Source organism: Leucopleurus acutus (genome assembly GCF_964270905.1).
Source record: "Leucopleurus acutus genome assembly, chromosome: 1".
Classification (NCBI taxonomy): domain Eukaryota; kingdom Metazoa; phylum Chordata; class Mammalia; order Artiodactyla; family Delphinidae; genus Leucopleurus; species Leucopleurus acutus.
Genome location: NC_139142.1, coordinates 139,619,641 through 139,637,611, shown reverse-complemented (window position 1 = coordinate 139,637,611; position 17,971 = coordinate 139,619,641). Strand labels below are relative to the sequence as shown.

The window sequence follows — 17,971 nt, the reverse complement described above, 5'->3', positions numbered from 1 at the left end:
CTGGGACAGACACTCAGGGTGGTCATAACCCTGCTGCGGCCTGAGCCAAACCATATGGAGCAAGAAACCATGTGAAGCAGAACGTGGTGGAAACTGGTGGGGAAAAAGGGCCGGAAGGATGGGCAGGGCCGGCTAGGCTCTGACAAAGGGTGAGAAGCTGACAGGCTGGGGAAGGCTGTCTCCAAGGGCTCTGGAAGCCAAGCTGCTGGTGGTCCTGAAGCCGGAACCGTGTAGGCTTCCAGCACTACCAGCTGCCTCCGTGAAGGATTTGGAGTTAAGATGCTTGTTACAACCCTTTGGCCAGAACCGAAGTTCGACTAGGATGGGATCAGCTGGGCAGCTTGGGAGTTAAGTACCATCCTTGCGATGAGAACGAATCGCTAAGGGGTGTGTTAAAAATACAGATTCTCGGGCTTCGCCCCAGTGGAGGGTGGGCAAGAGGCTCAGGAATATACACTCGAAGTGCTCCCTCTGGTGCAGCCAGCCTGGCACCAGACTAGGCAGCCGCAATTAAGAGCCACTCCCAAGCCTCAATCACACGCCAAATTACTTAACATGAAATCACAGTGTAAGAGGAGAAGAAAAGCAAATCCAACCCCTTTAACTTAAAAGATGAGGAAACAGAGGTGTGGTGAAGCGGGGTGCCTTACCAGAGGTCCCACGGTGTCACAGAGACAGAGCCTAGAATGCTGACCACCCACCCCGGCCATCGCTAGAAACTCCAGATCCGCTGCTGGGTGGTTGGCAGGTTTTTGTAATGGAAAGAGACCAGAACAAGTGGGCCAAAGGTCCCGTTCCTCAAATAACTACATAAAGCCAAGCTGCTCTAAATGAGGCTCCAGCCAGAAGCCACCCTAATTAACCTAGTGGCAATTACCAGAATTAGAAGCTGCAGACCACAAAAACTTAGCCAGTCTGTTTAACCTCTTTCTACCCATCCGTAACATAGTGCCAATGGGCTGGACCACGAAACAACACATCTTCAGAATCACTTTGAATTGCTCGATATTTGATGATATAAATGCATATTTCATGCCATGGAAAGCAGTCCACAATCCATTAAGTGAAAAAAGTGATTATGTGTTTGGCGTGTGTGTATGGAGAGAGAGAGACTAAAAGTGTTATGTCTGGAAGGTGAGTTATAGAAGTTTTCTTTTTACCATTAACTTTTGGTTTATTTGTATTGTCTACTTTCTCTACAATAAATACATGACATTTATGTAATAAAAATCTATCTGTATTGAGCCCTTCCAAACACACAGCCGTGCAAAGCTGGAAGGGCTCAACACTGATCACATTTTTATCAGTGTTTTTAATGCTAATGACCGTTGCTCTTATTATATCCATAAGCATCTGCCTAATCAACTAGCTACCTGTGACGCACCATTCAGGATACCCTGTCCCTGGTCATCAACAAGTTCTTTATATCTGAGTGTGGCCCAGTTACCTCCTAAGGCCAGAGGGCTTAACGTGGCATCAGACCCACAGTGAGGGATCAGGTGCTGAAGCAGCAAATCCACCTGCAGTTGCTAGGAGGCAGCTGAGCCCAGAGGTTGACTATGGTATCCAGCGAGCACCTAGCATGGGAAGGTGCAGCAGGAGGTAACAAGGTGCTCTGGAAGATGGGGGTCTCCCTGTGCATGACCCTGAGCAGGGACCCACAAGACACCAGGTGAGCTGCCAGTTAAAGGCAAGACACTACTTCCTGGGGAGGAGAGAGACCTGGCCAGAGAAATGCAAGCCTCACAGAGTCCAGATACGGAAGTGGGCTACTGAGACAGAATTATGGTACAGGTGAGGAACACAGATGCCTGGGGTGATAATGATGACGATGGTGTTGAGAATAGCTAACTTTTATTGACACTTACTCAATGTCAGCCACTCCCTCATATGATTTATGTATATTTGCTCATTTAATCCGCACAACCACTGTTACATCCATTTTACAGATGAGGAAGCCAAGGCAAAGAAAAGTTAAATGAGCTGCCCAAGGCCGCAGGGGGAGTCAGGATTTGAACCTAGAACCCACGACAGTAACCACTATGCCACAGTGCCCCTCAAGAACGTGCGGATAGCAAAGGTAATTTGCAATGGGCCCTCAGACAAGAGGGCCATAAACTTCTTCTCGCCTATTGTCAGGAGACGGCCTGGAGAACAAGTTCAGATTCAGCCTCTGAGGCCTACTGAAGTGACCCCAGCAACAAGGATTAGGGAGCCGTGGATTGAGGATGAAAACCAAGGAGGGCTGGGGAATTTCTGTTTCATGTCTCTTTGGTAGATTACATCTGTTTGTATTTATACTATTATCAGTATAAGATCTCCTCTCATTTTAACAGACTCTCTGAAGTTAAAACTTCCAGGTTACAGACCATTTTACATTTGTTATACTTCAAGTGGGTTGTTTCCTGATGCCATAGGCTGAGTCACCCTCACCTTATCAGTAACTGTCTCTATATTACACTGTGAGTTGGCTTTGGGCAGATTTCCTGCAGACAGCTGATCCTTTCTATGGGCACGGATCCTTATAATCTTCAGGCCAGAAAACTGAAACAAGGGAAAAGCCATGTAGATAGAGATCAGGCTCATTCAGGATGGGGCCAGCTAAGACCGGAGCTTTATAGCCAAGCAATGGCCCTGGGAGATAACCTCCCTTCAAATGACTCCTTTCCACCACAAACAGGGAGGGATATTCCCACTGGTCTCTTATGGGAAGAAGAATAAAGATTTACTTTAATATAATGAGCTGAATCCTGATAAAGCACTTCAGGCCCTATCCAAAGTTCCATCTAGACAACTGCCTGGAGTTGCTATGAGTCACAAAGAGTATTATGGAAACTCTGACTATGTTTCTAGTGACCCTGGTTAATCTGAGATGACAACTGCCCGCCCGCACGTAACTTCACTGCTCAAGAGGCCGCTGTCGGTGATCACACAATTATCTTTCAGTAATTAATTACTTTCAGTTCCCCAGGAGACTGAAGAGTATCATCCCCGATGAAGATGACACCAAGGAACGCGACCTTGGGGTCTGCCTGGGTCCAATATGCATTTTTGTTTTTACCCTTTGCATTGCTCTGGATTCAATCAAAAGACCGGCTACCATAGCAACACATGATGTATTTAACATCACCAGAGTGAAAAAAAAAATCTAAAGAAAAAAATCTAGAAAATGTCCCTGCACTGCCATGAGAAAGTGGCTATGTGACCTTGGGCAAAGCAGTCTGCTCTTCTAAACCTAAATGACTGCATTTCAGTAACAAGCCCTGCACCACTGCCCTCACCCCCTAACCCAGGAATTCTGTGAGGAGTAAACTAGTAATATATTAAAGTTTCTAGCTCATAGTAATGCTCAATAAATGTTAGCTGAATTGGAATCTAAGAAGACATCAAAGATGAATCCAGCAGTTCCAGAAGCTGTTAGGTGCCCGACAGGTAGGTGTTCTGAGCAAACATTCCCTTCTTTTCTCTTCTACAGATGGAAGATGGGCTTCATTTCCCATCATCTTGTTATATGATATAGAATCATATAACCATGGACCACAATTTCTTACAAGTTACCCAGCATGGTTTTCAAATATGTTTAATGTCTGCTTTCTCAAGTCACTTGGAACAAACTCAACGTCACAAAAACTCTGCCACCTCCTACCACTGCCAGGGCCCTCTAGACAGTCAGTGAATTGGTTTGTCCAAAAGAGCTGGGTAAAGGCTTTGGATTTAAAAAACAAAAAACAAATAACTGAGGTTTTCTTAGTTCTCAAACGCTTTTTTTTTTTTCCCTATCCAAGTTCATACTGTTCTCCTAGAGAAAGGAGTTTCTCTCTTATTCAATAAATACATCAAAGACCCAAAGGATATTACTATAACTAAGCCCATCCATTCACCCGCGAGAAGCCTATTTTTTAAATACTCTGCACAGGGCTTCCCAGGTGGCGCAGTGGTTAAGAACCCACCTGCCAGTGCAGTTCGAGCCCTGGTCCAGGAAGATCCCACATGCCGCGGAGCAACTAAGCCTGTGTGCCACAACTACCGAGCCTGCACTCTGGAGCCCGCGTGCCACAACTACTGAAGCCCGCGTGCCTAGAGCCTGTGCTCGGCAACAAGAGAAGCCACCGCGATGAGAAGCCCGTGCACCGCAACAAAGAGTAGCCCCCGCTCGCCACAACTAGAGAAAGCCCATGTGCAGCAACGAAGGCCCAACACAGCCAAAAATAAATAAATAAATTTATAAAAATAAATAAATAAATACTCTGTACACATGTCTATACAGACCTAGGCTTACCCCAGGAATGCCTGTTTATTTCTCTCTTTAGATTATGAATGTATCTCTATGCCTGTAAGAAGGTCTGAAAGAGAATATCTTTTTTTCTAACTAACCAGGAAGTATGTCGCAAAACGTACACTTAAATCCAAAGCTCCTACTCCCCCAGGGAGCGTAAATTTCTCAGTGGCTACTTTGGGGATCACATTAATAAAACTGGTTTCTTCCCCTCTGCTATCTGCTGAGACAGGATGTGAAATTCCTTCAAAGGCGAATAGTCACTGTGCCCCTACTATGTGTCAGGTGTTGTAAGCATTGAGGATACAGAGAAAAAATCCCTCATAATAGTCTCTCGTAGGGATTTCACAGGCCAAGGTAAAAAAAAACAAAACAAAATAAACAAAAATGAGAAAACCCAACAACAAATAAAACATAAACCAAAACACATAATGCAATGAGAAGAACTTGGTGAACTGTCTGGGTACTACATTTCTAACCTTGCAAAATAAGGAGGGACTCGATCCTTCCTGATATTGATAAATCAAGACAATAAAAACTGTTAATATACTATATATAATAAAAATATATCTGAAAATAAAATGTGGCTAGCAGAGTGGGAGGAAAGAGAATCATTTCTTCATCTTTCAGAGTAAGGAGTCAGAGAAAATTTTAAGTTGATATATCAAGAAGCAGAGATGTTGGTACACTATTTAGACTTATGGAGAGAATGAGAGTAAAACTTTTAAATGATTGACTGTGATTACACCTTGGGAGAGAGACTAGGATATACCTCTCTCTACCACTGTGATATTTCTTCCTATTTGTACTACTTTTTATAATCATGAAAAGTGACAGTTGTGAACAATTCATATATATGTGTACGATTCATACATCTATATTTCATACATATGAAATATATCTATATGAAATTTATTTGAATATTTATATTTAATATTTACATGTTTAACATATTTAATATGTATATGTTCACAAAATATTCATATACATATTTCATATATATATATGTAAGGCTACTTTTCATATACATATGAAAGTCAATAAGAGAACTTTCTATGGAAAATTCCCAGTGATCTGAGAAGATGGAAAGCAGAACAAGGCAAAAAGCACTGACACTAGCATATATTTCCCAGATAAGGAGGTTGGTGACAAGCTCACGATAGGAGAAACCTACGTTGAGCCCTCTAGTTAGATGACCTGTCCATCCGCTAACCGGTCCCACAGTTCCTGTCATGTTTTACACCTTACAGAACTGCACTGACTTCTTGACGTGGCCCATTTGCTAAGTTTCTCCGTAAACTGCACGCAGGAAGTTGTTTGTCAGCTCCTCTCATTTCATATGAGACTAGGAATGGGATAGAATTAGAATCTGCCTAAAGAGAGCTTAGCTATATTTGAGATTTGTCCAATATCTTCCCTTCATTTTCGCTTACTTTGAGCCAGAAACAAGTCCACATGGATAAATCCATTGTCAGAAGTCAGTCCCACCCCAGGGAAATTTACTGGAGAGTCACTGATACCAGAACTCATCACAGCCGTTGTTTGCTAAAAGCTGCTTTTTAGCCCCAGAGGTTTTCCCCCTTGAAACGTTAAGTGCACTCAGTCTAAGTTCAGGATCATTTTTCCTTTGGCAGCGAAGCCCTTCAAAAACTCGAAAGCTTGCCCCCGCCTTGCACCTGGTGACTCCCTCCAGCCTCCCTGATCCAGAAGGAGCCTGTGTGTCAGTCCCCTCTCCAGGGAGGAAGCACTGAATTCACAGTGCTTAAGAGAAGAAGGCAGGAGAGAGACACCTAGGTCTCCAGGACAGAGGGCATAAGGTGTCTTGGTTGGTTCATGTATTTTGCAAAAACTAATACAAAACCCCAGAAACAGCTAGAGAAAAGAACTGTATCTTTACTACATCTCCACGGGCACCAGGAGGGATTGTGGTTTGGTTTTCTCCTTCCCCTGTGTCACTCCTATAAAGACTCTAGTTCTTTTGCTCCCAGGTCTTAACCTTCAATGAAAGTCCATGATGAAGAAACTTATCTATTTCCTCGATTGCTTGAATACTTATAATTTTTAGCCATAGCTGAGGAAGTGCAGGGCTGTGGATAAACCATGGACACCCCTGTGTTGCCCCTTCACTGCTGAAGACATATTTGCAGGTGAAGCCACCGCTCATGGCAAAAGCATCTCATTCCACTGAGAGGTCCTCCAAGCGCCCTTTCTTGATCCTCAGCCCTTACGGGAGCACAAAGGGGCTCTCAGATCCCTGTCACTCCCTCTCCCTAGAAAACTCTCCGTTCTGCTGGATCGCCTACAAGAGGCCTTTGCTGCCTCCACCCAAGCCAGGTTCATTTCCACTACCTGGAGATTTCAAAGTGCGTGTAGAGTGGTGCCTGTGCCCTGCGCTTGTTATTACCTATTTATGAGTCTCTCTCTCCCGCTGGACTTTGAGCTTAGGCTCAGAGCTTGCTCTACTTTCAGCGTCCCTGACCCTACTCAGTCAATGTCGGCGCCGTGCTTATGGACTCCAAGCAAAAATCCGCAATAGTGAGTGACCTGGACTGTCGTACTAGTAGACGTCTAAGATGATGCCTGCTCTAAAAGACCACAGATTCTTTATTTTTACTGGAGTGTATCACCTTCACTTCCTTATACACATTGTAGGCAAGGAAAAAGAAAACCTTCCTTATTTTTAAAGTCTACATTCAGGGATCTTTAGTGCTGCACTTATTACTGATACGGAAGTACTATTTCATAGAGGACATCTTACATGAACCGAACAATCCTAAAACAAACTAGCATGCTTAAAATTCCCAGATGACATCACAAGGTAGGGCTTAATATTAAATATGCACATTTGAGGGTATAAAGGCTTCATTGGCATGAAGTTATCTATAGGCTTTTATCACTTTAAACATGACCCAAGGGTGATTACATTGAAAGCCACATCACAGCGAAAATGCTGGGTCTCTCAGCAATTTTGTTTTATTCTTGGGCAAAGGGAAAGGACTCTCAACCACAGCTAACCCAAAGGACAAAAGGGGACTCTGAGCAAGTCTGACCATTTCATCCACAGTTCCATGACTCAGCCCTTGGGAATTGGGAGCTGTTCAGATATGCAGACATCTTACTCCATTCTTATCTCCAGCCATGTTCACTTATCCAGGTCCAAACAGTTTATTTACTAACAATGTGTCAGCACATGCCAAGCTCCTTTTACACGTGACCTTATCTGAACCTCATGTCAACCCTATGGAGCAGGTACTATTATTCTCCCCACTTCACAGATGATCCTCAAAGAGTTAAGTAACTTGTCCAAGGACACTCAGCTCCCGGTGTTGGAGCTGGGGTTTGTATCCAGCTCAACTTAGCTCCCAAACTCACTGTCCCACACTGTCTTGCAGGCTTAACATCCAATTAAACCAGTTGATTAGAATTGCTTTCTGATTTTTCACTGTGTTTAAAATGTTTCTCACCCATCAATCTCATGTATGAAAGTCCAGCAAGACCATGTGATAATTCTGTATTCTGAGATGTGAAAGCATAAGTTTCCCATTAAGACCGGGATTATTTAAAGTGGATAGAAGGAGGCGGGAGGGAAAGGAAGGAGGGTCCCTACCACCTGGCAGGCACTGCAGCACCCAAGATCCTGAAACAACCCTGCTTTTTTGTCCTTGACTAAGCTGCTTCCTTGGCCCCAAATGCTCTTATCCCTTTTTTGGCCATCCTTGAAAGCCCAGCTCAATTGTTCGCTTCCTCAACCCTGTGGCCTCCTGCCCTGTGCTCTCGGAGCTCCCTCCCCCTCACTAAGTGCTCCAGCACCAAGTGCTACGACCTACAAGTAGCTGCCTTTAGCACCTTCTCTGTTGCGTTGAGGGAGGGCTTGTGACCAGTGAGGAGATCTGGAAGGCTGCAGAAACATTTCTCCTAATTCAGACCACCTGTCATAAGCATGACCTCACAGCTCAGAACTGAGCCCTTTACTGTGGGGTAGTTTTAGAAAGGGGGCCTTCCATCAAGAACTGGGGTGGGATACGCTGGGCACTTAGTTAAAGGGATGAAGTTCTGAAATCAGTGGATGTTTCCAACCTACCCTGGGTTACTTCCCCTTCTTTTTCTTCTCCCAGATAATAACTGGGTGAGAACTCGAAATGTAGGCATTATTTTCTAATTTTTGAAGAGGACATAAGTGATAACGTTCATTCCTTGTTCCCAGTATTACCCTTCACCTCTTTTCTTTTTGAGTAGGAAGATTTACATAATTGGGGGACTCATGCCATCCCCTCACTTGGACATCGAGGAGGATACGTACATGTCTACATAAGGTCATTGATGCTAAGATGCTAGAGCACATGGGTCCACGTGGAGGATGTGTGAATAAGACAACACAGAAGACTGAGATTACTCTCCTTAGAAAGGCGTGATTGCAAGGTCGGTCCTTGGCTGATGTGGGAACTTGGATTTCAAAATGTTTCCACCACTCCCTAAGTGATAGGAGTGACTCACTATGCTCCAGCTATATGTACAAGCAATATATATATATATATATATATATATATATATATATATACACATTTTTTTTACACCTTTATTGGAGTACAATTGCTTTACAATGGTGTGTTAGTTTCTGCTTTATAACAAAGTGAATCAGTTATACATATGTTCCCATATCTCTTCCCTCTTACGTCTCCCTCCCTCCCACCCTCCCCATCCCATCCCTCTAGGTGGTCACAAAGCACCGAGCTGATCTCCCTCTGCTATGTGGCTGCTTCCCACTAGCTATCTATTTTACGTTTGGTAGTGTATATATGTCCATGCCACTCTCTCACTTTGTCACAGCTTACCCTTCCCCCTCCCCATAATCCCAAGTCCATTTTCTAGTAGGTCTGTGTCTTTATTCCTGTCTTACCCCTAGGTTCTTCTTGACATTTTTTTCCTTAAATTCCGTATATATGTGTTAGCATACAGTATTTGTCCTTCTCTTTCTGACTTACTTCACTCTGTATGACAGACTCTAGGTCCATCCACCTCATTACATATAGCTCAATTTCGTTTCTTTTTATGGCTGAGTAATATTCCACTGTATATATGTGCCACATCTTCTTTATCCATTCATATACCCTGAGAAAACCATAATTCAAAAAGAGTCACATACCAAAATGTTCATTGCAGCTCTATTTACAATAGCCAGGACATGGAAACAACCTAAGTGTCCATCATCAGATGAATGGACAAGCAATATATTTTATGCTAAGCACCTGCTTTCCTTTTGGGAACCTGGAACTTTAGTATGTAGCAGGCAAAGGGTGCCTACGTGACTAGCCACCAATATAAACTTTGGCCATGGAATCTGTAATGAGCTTCCCTGGTAGACAACACTTCACGTGTGTAACAACTCATTGCTGAGGGAAGGAAGTACATCCTGTGCAACTCCACAGGGACAGGACTCTTGGAAACTGTACCTGCTTTCCTCTGGACTTGGCCCCATGCACCTTTGTTTTTACTGATCCTTCTCTGTATCCTTTCACTGTAATAAATCATAACTGTGCATACAACTATATGTTGAGTCCTGTGAGTCTTCCTAGCAAATCATTAAACCTAGGAGTGGTTTGGGGGACCACTAACACAGAGAGTTTTAAAGTGTCCATGGGGCATGGCCCAAGCCACAAGAAGCCATGGGCTTATAAAAAGAAGATATGTAGTAATGGGACCTCTAAGGAAAGCTATCTCTCAATAAGGGTAAGTAGGATGTGACTTGGGGTGATGGCATGCAAAATGTTACAGTGAAAAGAAGGGAGTTAAACCTGTACAATCCTCTGTCAACATTTACTTCTTTGTCTAAGAAAATGTGTGAGACATTGTTTTACCTACGTCCAAAATGATGCAGACATCATGAATTCACAAGAATTTTTAAATATTCCTTGCAATTCAATCTCCTCGGTAGTGGAGTTATCCAGCACCCGGAAAAGACACAGCTTTTATATGGGAAGAAACAGCCCTGCTGTTGGCAGCATAGGTCTGGAAAAAAGTGCATGCTTCAAAAACGTAGGTTAAATGAAAGAAATGCTAAGTAGATATCAGGTCCACATACATGTCAAATGCCTTCTCTCTTTTCCCTTCTCTTTATGGATTACTTGGTCCTTAAAACTGACACATACTAGTCAATGGGAGAATATATTCCACATTAGAAATGAATTCATTTCATTTTTTAAAAATTGCAATGGATATTCCAGAACAGGGACGGTGTCTTATCATGGACACAAGTATTTTTTTTTTAATTTATAAAGCACTTTCTTAACATCACCTCATTCGATCCTCGTAACAACTCCATGAGGTAGATAATATGACTTCTATCTTCCATGGAGCCTGGTCCGTTACAAGACAAGCAATGATGCTCAATTAAGACTTACTAGCTGACTGATGGCTTTAGGAAAATTACTTTAGGCTTTAGGAAAATTACTGCTTTACAAAAATCAATAATTCCAGAAGTCTGTCAGTGGAAGAACAAGCTGAAAAGCAATCCAGGCATTCAGAGGAATTATTAAAATCACAAATTAAGTCATTTCTATGGACTCTACAGCAGGAAATATATTTTTAATGAGGAAATTGAAGCTAATATGTAACAGCTGTCCTGTTACCCAGTAACAGACTATTAAGGCAGATTAAATTATTAATGAAAAATATAGTAACTTGGAAGTTTAACCTTTAAACATTCTCATTCCTCTCTCTTTTATATAAAGTCTTTAAACGGATATTTATATTTAGAAACACATTTGGTCATCTTATGTAGTTTCCATTTATAATTCGCTTTGCTGTGGAATCATTAGCTGTAGAATCTTCAGCAGTTTTTCAGTATCAGACTTTTTCACAATACAATATCCAAAGTCTTTATGCCTCGAAGAGCAGGGAGCCTCCAGGAAATTTACTGGATGATACACATGCTGGTCAAACCTCCCAAAACTCCCACATCTTTGACACCACCACTGGTTGCCCTAAATTAGCCAAACTGCACTTGACTCGCAGACCCACGAGCAAAGAAAAAATATTGTTGATATAAAGCCACTGAGAATGTGAGGGTTCTTTGCTGTATGCAGCAATAGTGATTGTCAATAAGTGATTCAAGAGGTTATCCATAAGTTACTAAAGTAATAACCTTATAAAAAAGAAAAGTATATGGGAAGAGCACATGAAGAGAAACGAAAGGGAGGGAAGCTAAAAGGTGCATTCACGTGGCCTAAAAAAACATGCCCTCTCTGCCTTCCACCATGTTTACTGCCAACCAGCAGAAAGATAAGAGTAGCAGCTGTTTCCAGGGCCACTCTCAGGCGGTGTATACTCACATTTGTGTTGCACAGCTTGTACTGCCGATAGGCCCCAATGCAGGAGATTGCTGTAGATCGGGCAGGCTGGGAGAAGCTCTGAGCTGCCCTGTGGGCCCCCAGGCCAGGGCTGCTGCTTGTTTCTGGGTTGTGGAAGAGATTTGAGGCTTCAGGGAAGCCTTGGTCATGGGTCAAAGGCAGCTGGTAGATGGAGCCCTCCGAGACTTGCAGTCCAGGACGAGGTCCACTGTCACTCTGGTACAGAGGTCCATGTCGGGGGGCCCGGTGGGCTGGAGGGTTGTAGCCATGGCTAGAACCAGATGCCCCCTGGGACCTGGAATTCCGGGATGAGGGCCTCTGCCTCCGAAGCCTCTGTGGCAGGTGTGCAGAGTCCGTCTGCAGTGGTAAGATGTATGGGGCCTTACCATAGCCATACATGCCGGGGCCGATGGGACCTCGGGTCCTGCTCCTAAAGAGAGACACACAAGAGAGGATTTTCTGTTAACCCAGAAGCTCTGATACATGGGAGAGGGAACTGGGTAGGAACAGAAGCCTGGGAGAGAGCCTATAGTGGAACAAGGAGGTAAAAGAGGGCTTTCCAGCAGAAGGGAAGATTCTGGAGGCTGGAACAGAGGCTCTACAGAGGCTGCCACGTAGAATGAAGGTGGGAATCAACAGTGGGTGATGTGACTGGTGGAACATGAGGTTAGAACGGTAAGCTGCGGCCAGTATGTGATTTATGTCAGGGAGTTTGGGTGTTTTTGTAGGTTGTAGGGAGCCACTGAAGGTTTTTTGAGAAGAATAAAGATAGAATTGTAATTTCAGCCAGAGTAACGTACTGTTCGCTCTTTTTCAGATAACAGTTTGCGGGGGGGGGCGTTTCTCACTTAATTGTACCTGATATTTCAGACCCTGTTTCCATGACCATTCATGCCCAAATAGCTTTTCCAGGTAAGTGGAACCTAGCTAAGCAACCAAAGGCTAATGCCGTCCTGAGGCGAGACTTGCTCTGGGTCATACTCAATCCCTGATGAAATGGGAGGAGGCTGAACAATGCGGAACCCATGCGGAACAATGAGTAAATGGTCGTCTGCACATTGGTATGGACCTTTAGGTTTTGTCAAGACCAGCTGCCTTGTGAGGTTTTATGACAATCATGTAAACAGAAGTGTGCATGGAAATTTCCAACAACTGGCTTTCCAGTGGGCAAAAAGCCCTGATTTGTGCCATTTGTCCATTTCCACGGTGTAAGTACTCCCACCATGGCCAATTTCAAGCTATCGATGTGAAGACACAATCATCTCTAACAAGCAGGGGAAAAAAACTCCAGCACACCACTGCATGCAAATGTATTGTGAAAATACTGTTTGCAAAATACAGAGTTAGGAATGACGAAGAAATGTAAAAGTGAATCAGAGAGGGGTCCCAAGATCCCAACCGTACAACTGAAAGTAACTAGAACATAACACAAGGTGGGGTAGCAGCCTTGGGAGCAATACAACAAGCAATGCGTCAGGAATTCTGAGGCAAGAGAATGCCTCAGAGTTCCTCCCGCTTCTGTCTGTGGGGATCTGAGAAGGTTTCACCATCACTGGTCTGAGAGTTGGGAAGCAAGGTCCCAACACTGTGGAAGGATTTAAGTAAGACATATAACTCTTACTTATTTGTAAAATGACTGAACTGGATTAAATGACCACGAAGGTCGTTCCAGCTCTAAAATTTTATGCTTCCACAATAATTAATTCTACATTTATGTAAAATTGGAAATGTGCCCAAGAGTTTCTACAGGATGGCCCCTTTAAAATAAGCACATTAAAATAGCAATCAGGGTGAAACATTAATTTCTGCCCTCACGAGGAAATTCTTGCTTCACTCTACATAACCACTGAGCGTAACATTTAACATACCACAACTAATTATTAACATCTTTATCATTAATTGCACCGTCATTCTGAGCTGATACGGTTAAGTATTAAGTTGTGCTAGTGTTTATTTTGCCTTTAGGCATTTCTCAATTAATCTTGGCAACACTAAGGACTCTATGAATGATGGGAGGATCCAGAATGTTGCTTTGAGAGATGCAATTAAGAAGTCGGTTTTAGGAGAAGCTTCAAGATGGCGGAAGAGTAAGAAATGGAGCTCACCTTCCTCCCCACAGATACATCAGAAATACATCTACATGTGGAACAACTCCTACAGAAAACCTACTGAACACTGGCAGAAGACCTCAGATGTCCCAAAAGGCTCTTGGTGCTCTAGCCAGGAGTCAGGGCTGTGCCTCTGAGGTAGGAGAGCCAAGTTCAGGACATTGGTCCACCAGAGACCTCCCAGCTCCACATAATATCAAACGGCAAAAATCTCCCAGAGATCTCCATCTCAACGTCAAGACCCAGATCCACTCGACGACCAGCAAGCTACATTACTGGACACCCTATGCCAAACAACTAGCAAGACAGGAACACAACCCCACCCATTAGCAGAGAGGCTGCCTAAAATCATAATAAGTCCACAGACACCCCAAAACACACCACCAGACGTGGACCTGCCCACCAGAAAGACAAAATCCAACCCCATCGACCAGAGCACAGGCACTAGTCCCTCCACCAGGAAGCCTACACAGCCCACTGAACCAACCTTAGCCACTGGGGGCAGACACCAAAAACAACAGGAACTATGAACCTGTAGCCTGCGAAAAGGAGACCCCAAACACAGTAAGTTACGCAAAATGAGAAGACAGAAAAACACACAGCAGATGAAGGAGCAAGGTAAAAACCCACCAGACCTAACAAATGAAGAGGAAATAGGCAGTCTACCTGAAAAAAGAATTGAGAATAATGATAGTAAAGATGATCCAAAATCTTGGAAATAGAATGGAGAAAATAAAAGAAACGTTTAACAAGGACCTAGAACTAAAGAGCAAACAAACAGTGATGAACAAAACAATAAATGAAATTAAAAATTCTCTAGAAGGGATCAATAGCAGAATAACTGAGGCAGAAGAACGGATAAGTGACCTGGAAGATAAAATAGTGGAAATAACTACTGCAGAGCAGAATAAAGAAAAAAGAATGAAAAGAATTGAGGACAGTCTCAGAGACCTCAGGGACAACATTAAACGCACCAATATTTGAATTATAGGGGTCCCAGAAGAAGAAGAAAAAAAGAAAGGGACTGAGAAAATATTTGAAGAGATTATAGTTGAAAACTTCCCTAATATGGGAAAGGAAATAGTTAATCAAGTCCAGGAAGCACAGAGAGTCCCATACAGGATAAATCCAAAGAGAAACATGCCAAGACACATATTAATCAAACTATCAAAAATGAAATAAAAAGAAAAAATATTAAAAGCAGAAGGGGAAAAACAACAAATAACATACAAGGGAATCCCCATAAGGTTAACAACTGATCTTTCAGCAGAAACTCTGCAAGCCAGATGGTGTGGCAGGACATAGTTAAAGTGAGGAAAGGGAAAAACCTACAACCAAGATTACTCTACCCAGCAAGGATCTCATTCAGATTTGATGGAGAAATTAAAACCTTTACAGACAAGCAAAAGCCAAGAGAATTCAGCACCACCAAACCAGCTTTACAACAAATGCTAAAGGAACTTCTCTAGGCAGGAAACACAAGAGAAGGAAAAGACCTACAATAACAAACCCAAAAAACTTAAGAAAATGGTAATAGGAACATACATATTGATAATTACCTTAAATGTAAATGGATTAAATGCTCCAATCAAAAGACATAGATTGGCTGAATGGATACAAAAACAAGACCCACATTATCCTGCCTACAAGAGACCCACTTCAGACCTAGGGACACATACAGACTGAAAGTGAGGGGATGGAAAAAGATATTCCATGCAAGTGGAAATCAAAAGAAAGATGGAGTAGCAATTCCCATATCAGACAAAACAGACTTTAAAATAAAGACTATTACAAGATACAAGAAGGACACTACATAATGATCAAGGGATCAATCCAAGAAGATATAACAATTGTAAATATTTATGCACCCAACATAGGAGCACCTCAGTACATAAGGTAAATGCTAACAGCCATAAAAGGGGAAATCAACAGTAACCCAATCATAGTAGGGAACGTTAACACCCCACTTTCACCAATGGACAGATCATCCAAAATGAAAATAAATAAGGAAAGACAAGCTTTAAATGATGCATTAAACAAGATGAACTTAATTGATATTTATAGGACATTCCACCCAGAAACAACAGAACACACTTTCTTCTCAGGTGCTCATGGAACATTCTCCACGATAGATCATATCTTGGGTCACAAATCAAGCCTTGGTAAATTTAAGAATATTGAAAATGTATCAAGTATCCTTTCTGACCACAACGCTATGAGACTAGATATCAATTACAGCAAAAAATCTGTAAAAATTACAAACACATGGAGGCTAAGCAATACACTACTTAATAACCAAGAGATCACTGAAGAAATCAAAGAGGAAATAAAAAAAATACCTAGAAACAAATGACAATGAAAACACGACGACCCAAAACCTATGGGATGCAGCAAAAGCAGTTCTAAGAGGGAAGTTTATAGCAATACAATCCTTCCTCAAGAAACAAGAAACATCTCAAATAAACAACATAACCATACACCTAAAGCAATTAGAGAAAGAAGAATAAAAATCCCGCAAAGTTAGCAGAAGGAAAGAAATCGTAAAGATCAGATCAGAAATAAATGAAAAAGAAATGAAGGAAACAATAGCAAAAATCAATAAAACTAAAAGCTGGTTCTTTAAGAAGATAAACAAAATTGATAAACCACTAGCCAGACTCATCAAGAAAAAAAGAGAGAAGACTCAAATCAATAAAATTAGAAATGAAAAAGGAGAAGTAACAACAGACACTGCAGAAATACAAAGGTTCATGAGAGATTACTACAAGCAACTCTATGCCAATAAAATGGACAACCAGGAAGAAATGGACAAATTCTTAGAAATGCACAACCTTCCGAAACTGAATCAGGAAGAAACAGAAAATATGAACAGACCAATCACAAGCACTGAAATTGAAACTGTGATTAAAAGTCTTCCAACAAACAAAAGCCCAGGACCAGATGGCTTCACAGGCGAATTCTATCAAACATTTAGAGAAGAGCTAAGACCTATCCTTCTCAAACTCTTCCAAAATATAGCAGAGGGAGGAACACTCCCAAACTCATTCTATGAGGCCACCATCACCCTCATACCAAAACCAGACAAGGATGTCATAAAGAAAGAAAACTACAGGCCAATATCACTGACGAACATAGATGCAAAAATCCTCAACAAAATCCAACAGCACATTAAATGGATCATACAACATGACCAAGTGGGGTTTATCCCAAGAATGCAAGGATTCTTCAATATACGTAAATCAATCAACGTGATACACCATATTAACAAATTGAAGGAGAAAAACCATACGATCATCTCAATAGATGCAGAGAAAGCTTTCGACAAAATTCAACACCCATTTATGATAAAAACCCTGCAGAAAGTAGGCATAGAGGGGACTTGCCTCAACATAATAAAGTCCATATATGACAAACCCACAGCCAACATCGTCCTCAATGGTGAAAAACTGAAAGCATTTCCACTAAGATCAGGAACAAGACAAGGTTGTCCACTCTCAGCACTATTATTTAACATAGTTTCAACAGTTTTAGCCACAGCAATCAGAGAAGAAAAAGAAATAAAAGGAATCCAAATTGGAAGAGAAGAAGTAAAGCTGTCACTGTTTGCAGATGACATGACACTATACATAGAGAATCCTAAAGATGCTACCAGAAAACTACTAGAGCTAATCAATGAATTTGGTAAAGTAGCAGGATACAAAACTAATGCACAGAAATCTCTTGCATTCCTATACATCATTTTTCCTAACGATGAAAAATCTGAAAGTGAAATTAAGGAAACACTCCCATGTATCATTGCAACAAAAAGAATAAAATACCTAGGAATAAACCTACCTAAGGAGACAAAAGACCTGTATGCAGAAAACTGTAAGACACTGATGAAAGAAATTAAAGATGATACAAATAGATGGACAGATATACCATGTCCTTGGATTGGAAGAATCAACAGTGTGAAAATGACTACACTACCCAAAGCAATCTACAGATTCAATGCAATCCCTATCAAACTATCACTGGCATTTTTCACAGAACTAGAACAAAAAATTTCACAATTTGTATAGAAACACAAAAGACTCCGAATAGCCAAAGCAATCTTGAGAATGAAAAATGGAGCTGGAGGAATCAACCTCTCGGACTTCACACTATACTACAAAGCTACAGTAATCAAGACAGTATGGTACTGGCACAAAAACAGAAAGATAGATCAATGGAACAGGATAGAAAGCCCAGAGATAAACCCA

The 17,971-nt window shown here is 42.0% G+C and overlaps 1 protein-coding gene across 1 annotated transcript in view; it reads right to left on the bottom strand.

Annotated features, from left to right (window-relative positions):
* Window positions 1-17,971, bottom strand: part of THSD4 (thrombospondin type 1 domain containing 4) — a gene marked incomplete at its 5' end in the record, with an annotated part of 540,083 nt that overhangs the window by 440,327 nt on the left and 81,785 nt on the right. Inside the window, one exon of the mRNA XM_082861410.1 lies at window positions 11,605-12,052. Coding sequence (XP_082717536.1) covers window positions 11,605-12,052 — 448 coding nt within the window. The remainder of the gene's footprint in view (window positions 1-11,604; window positions 12,053-17,971) is intronic.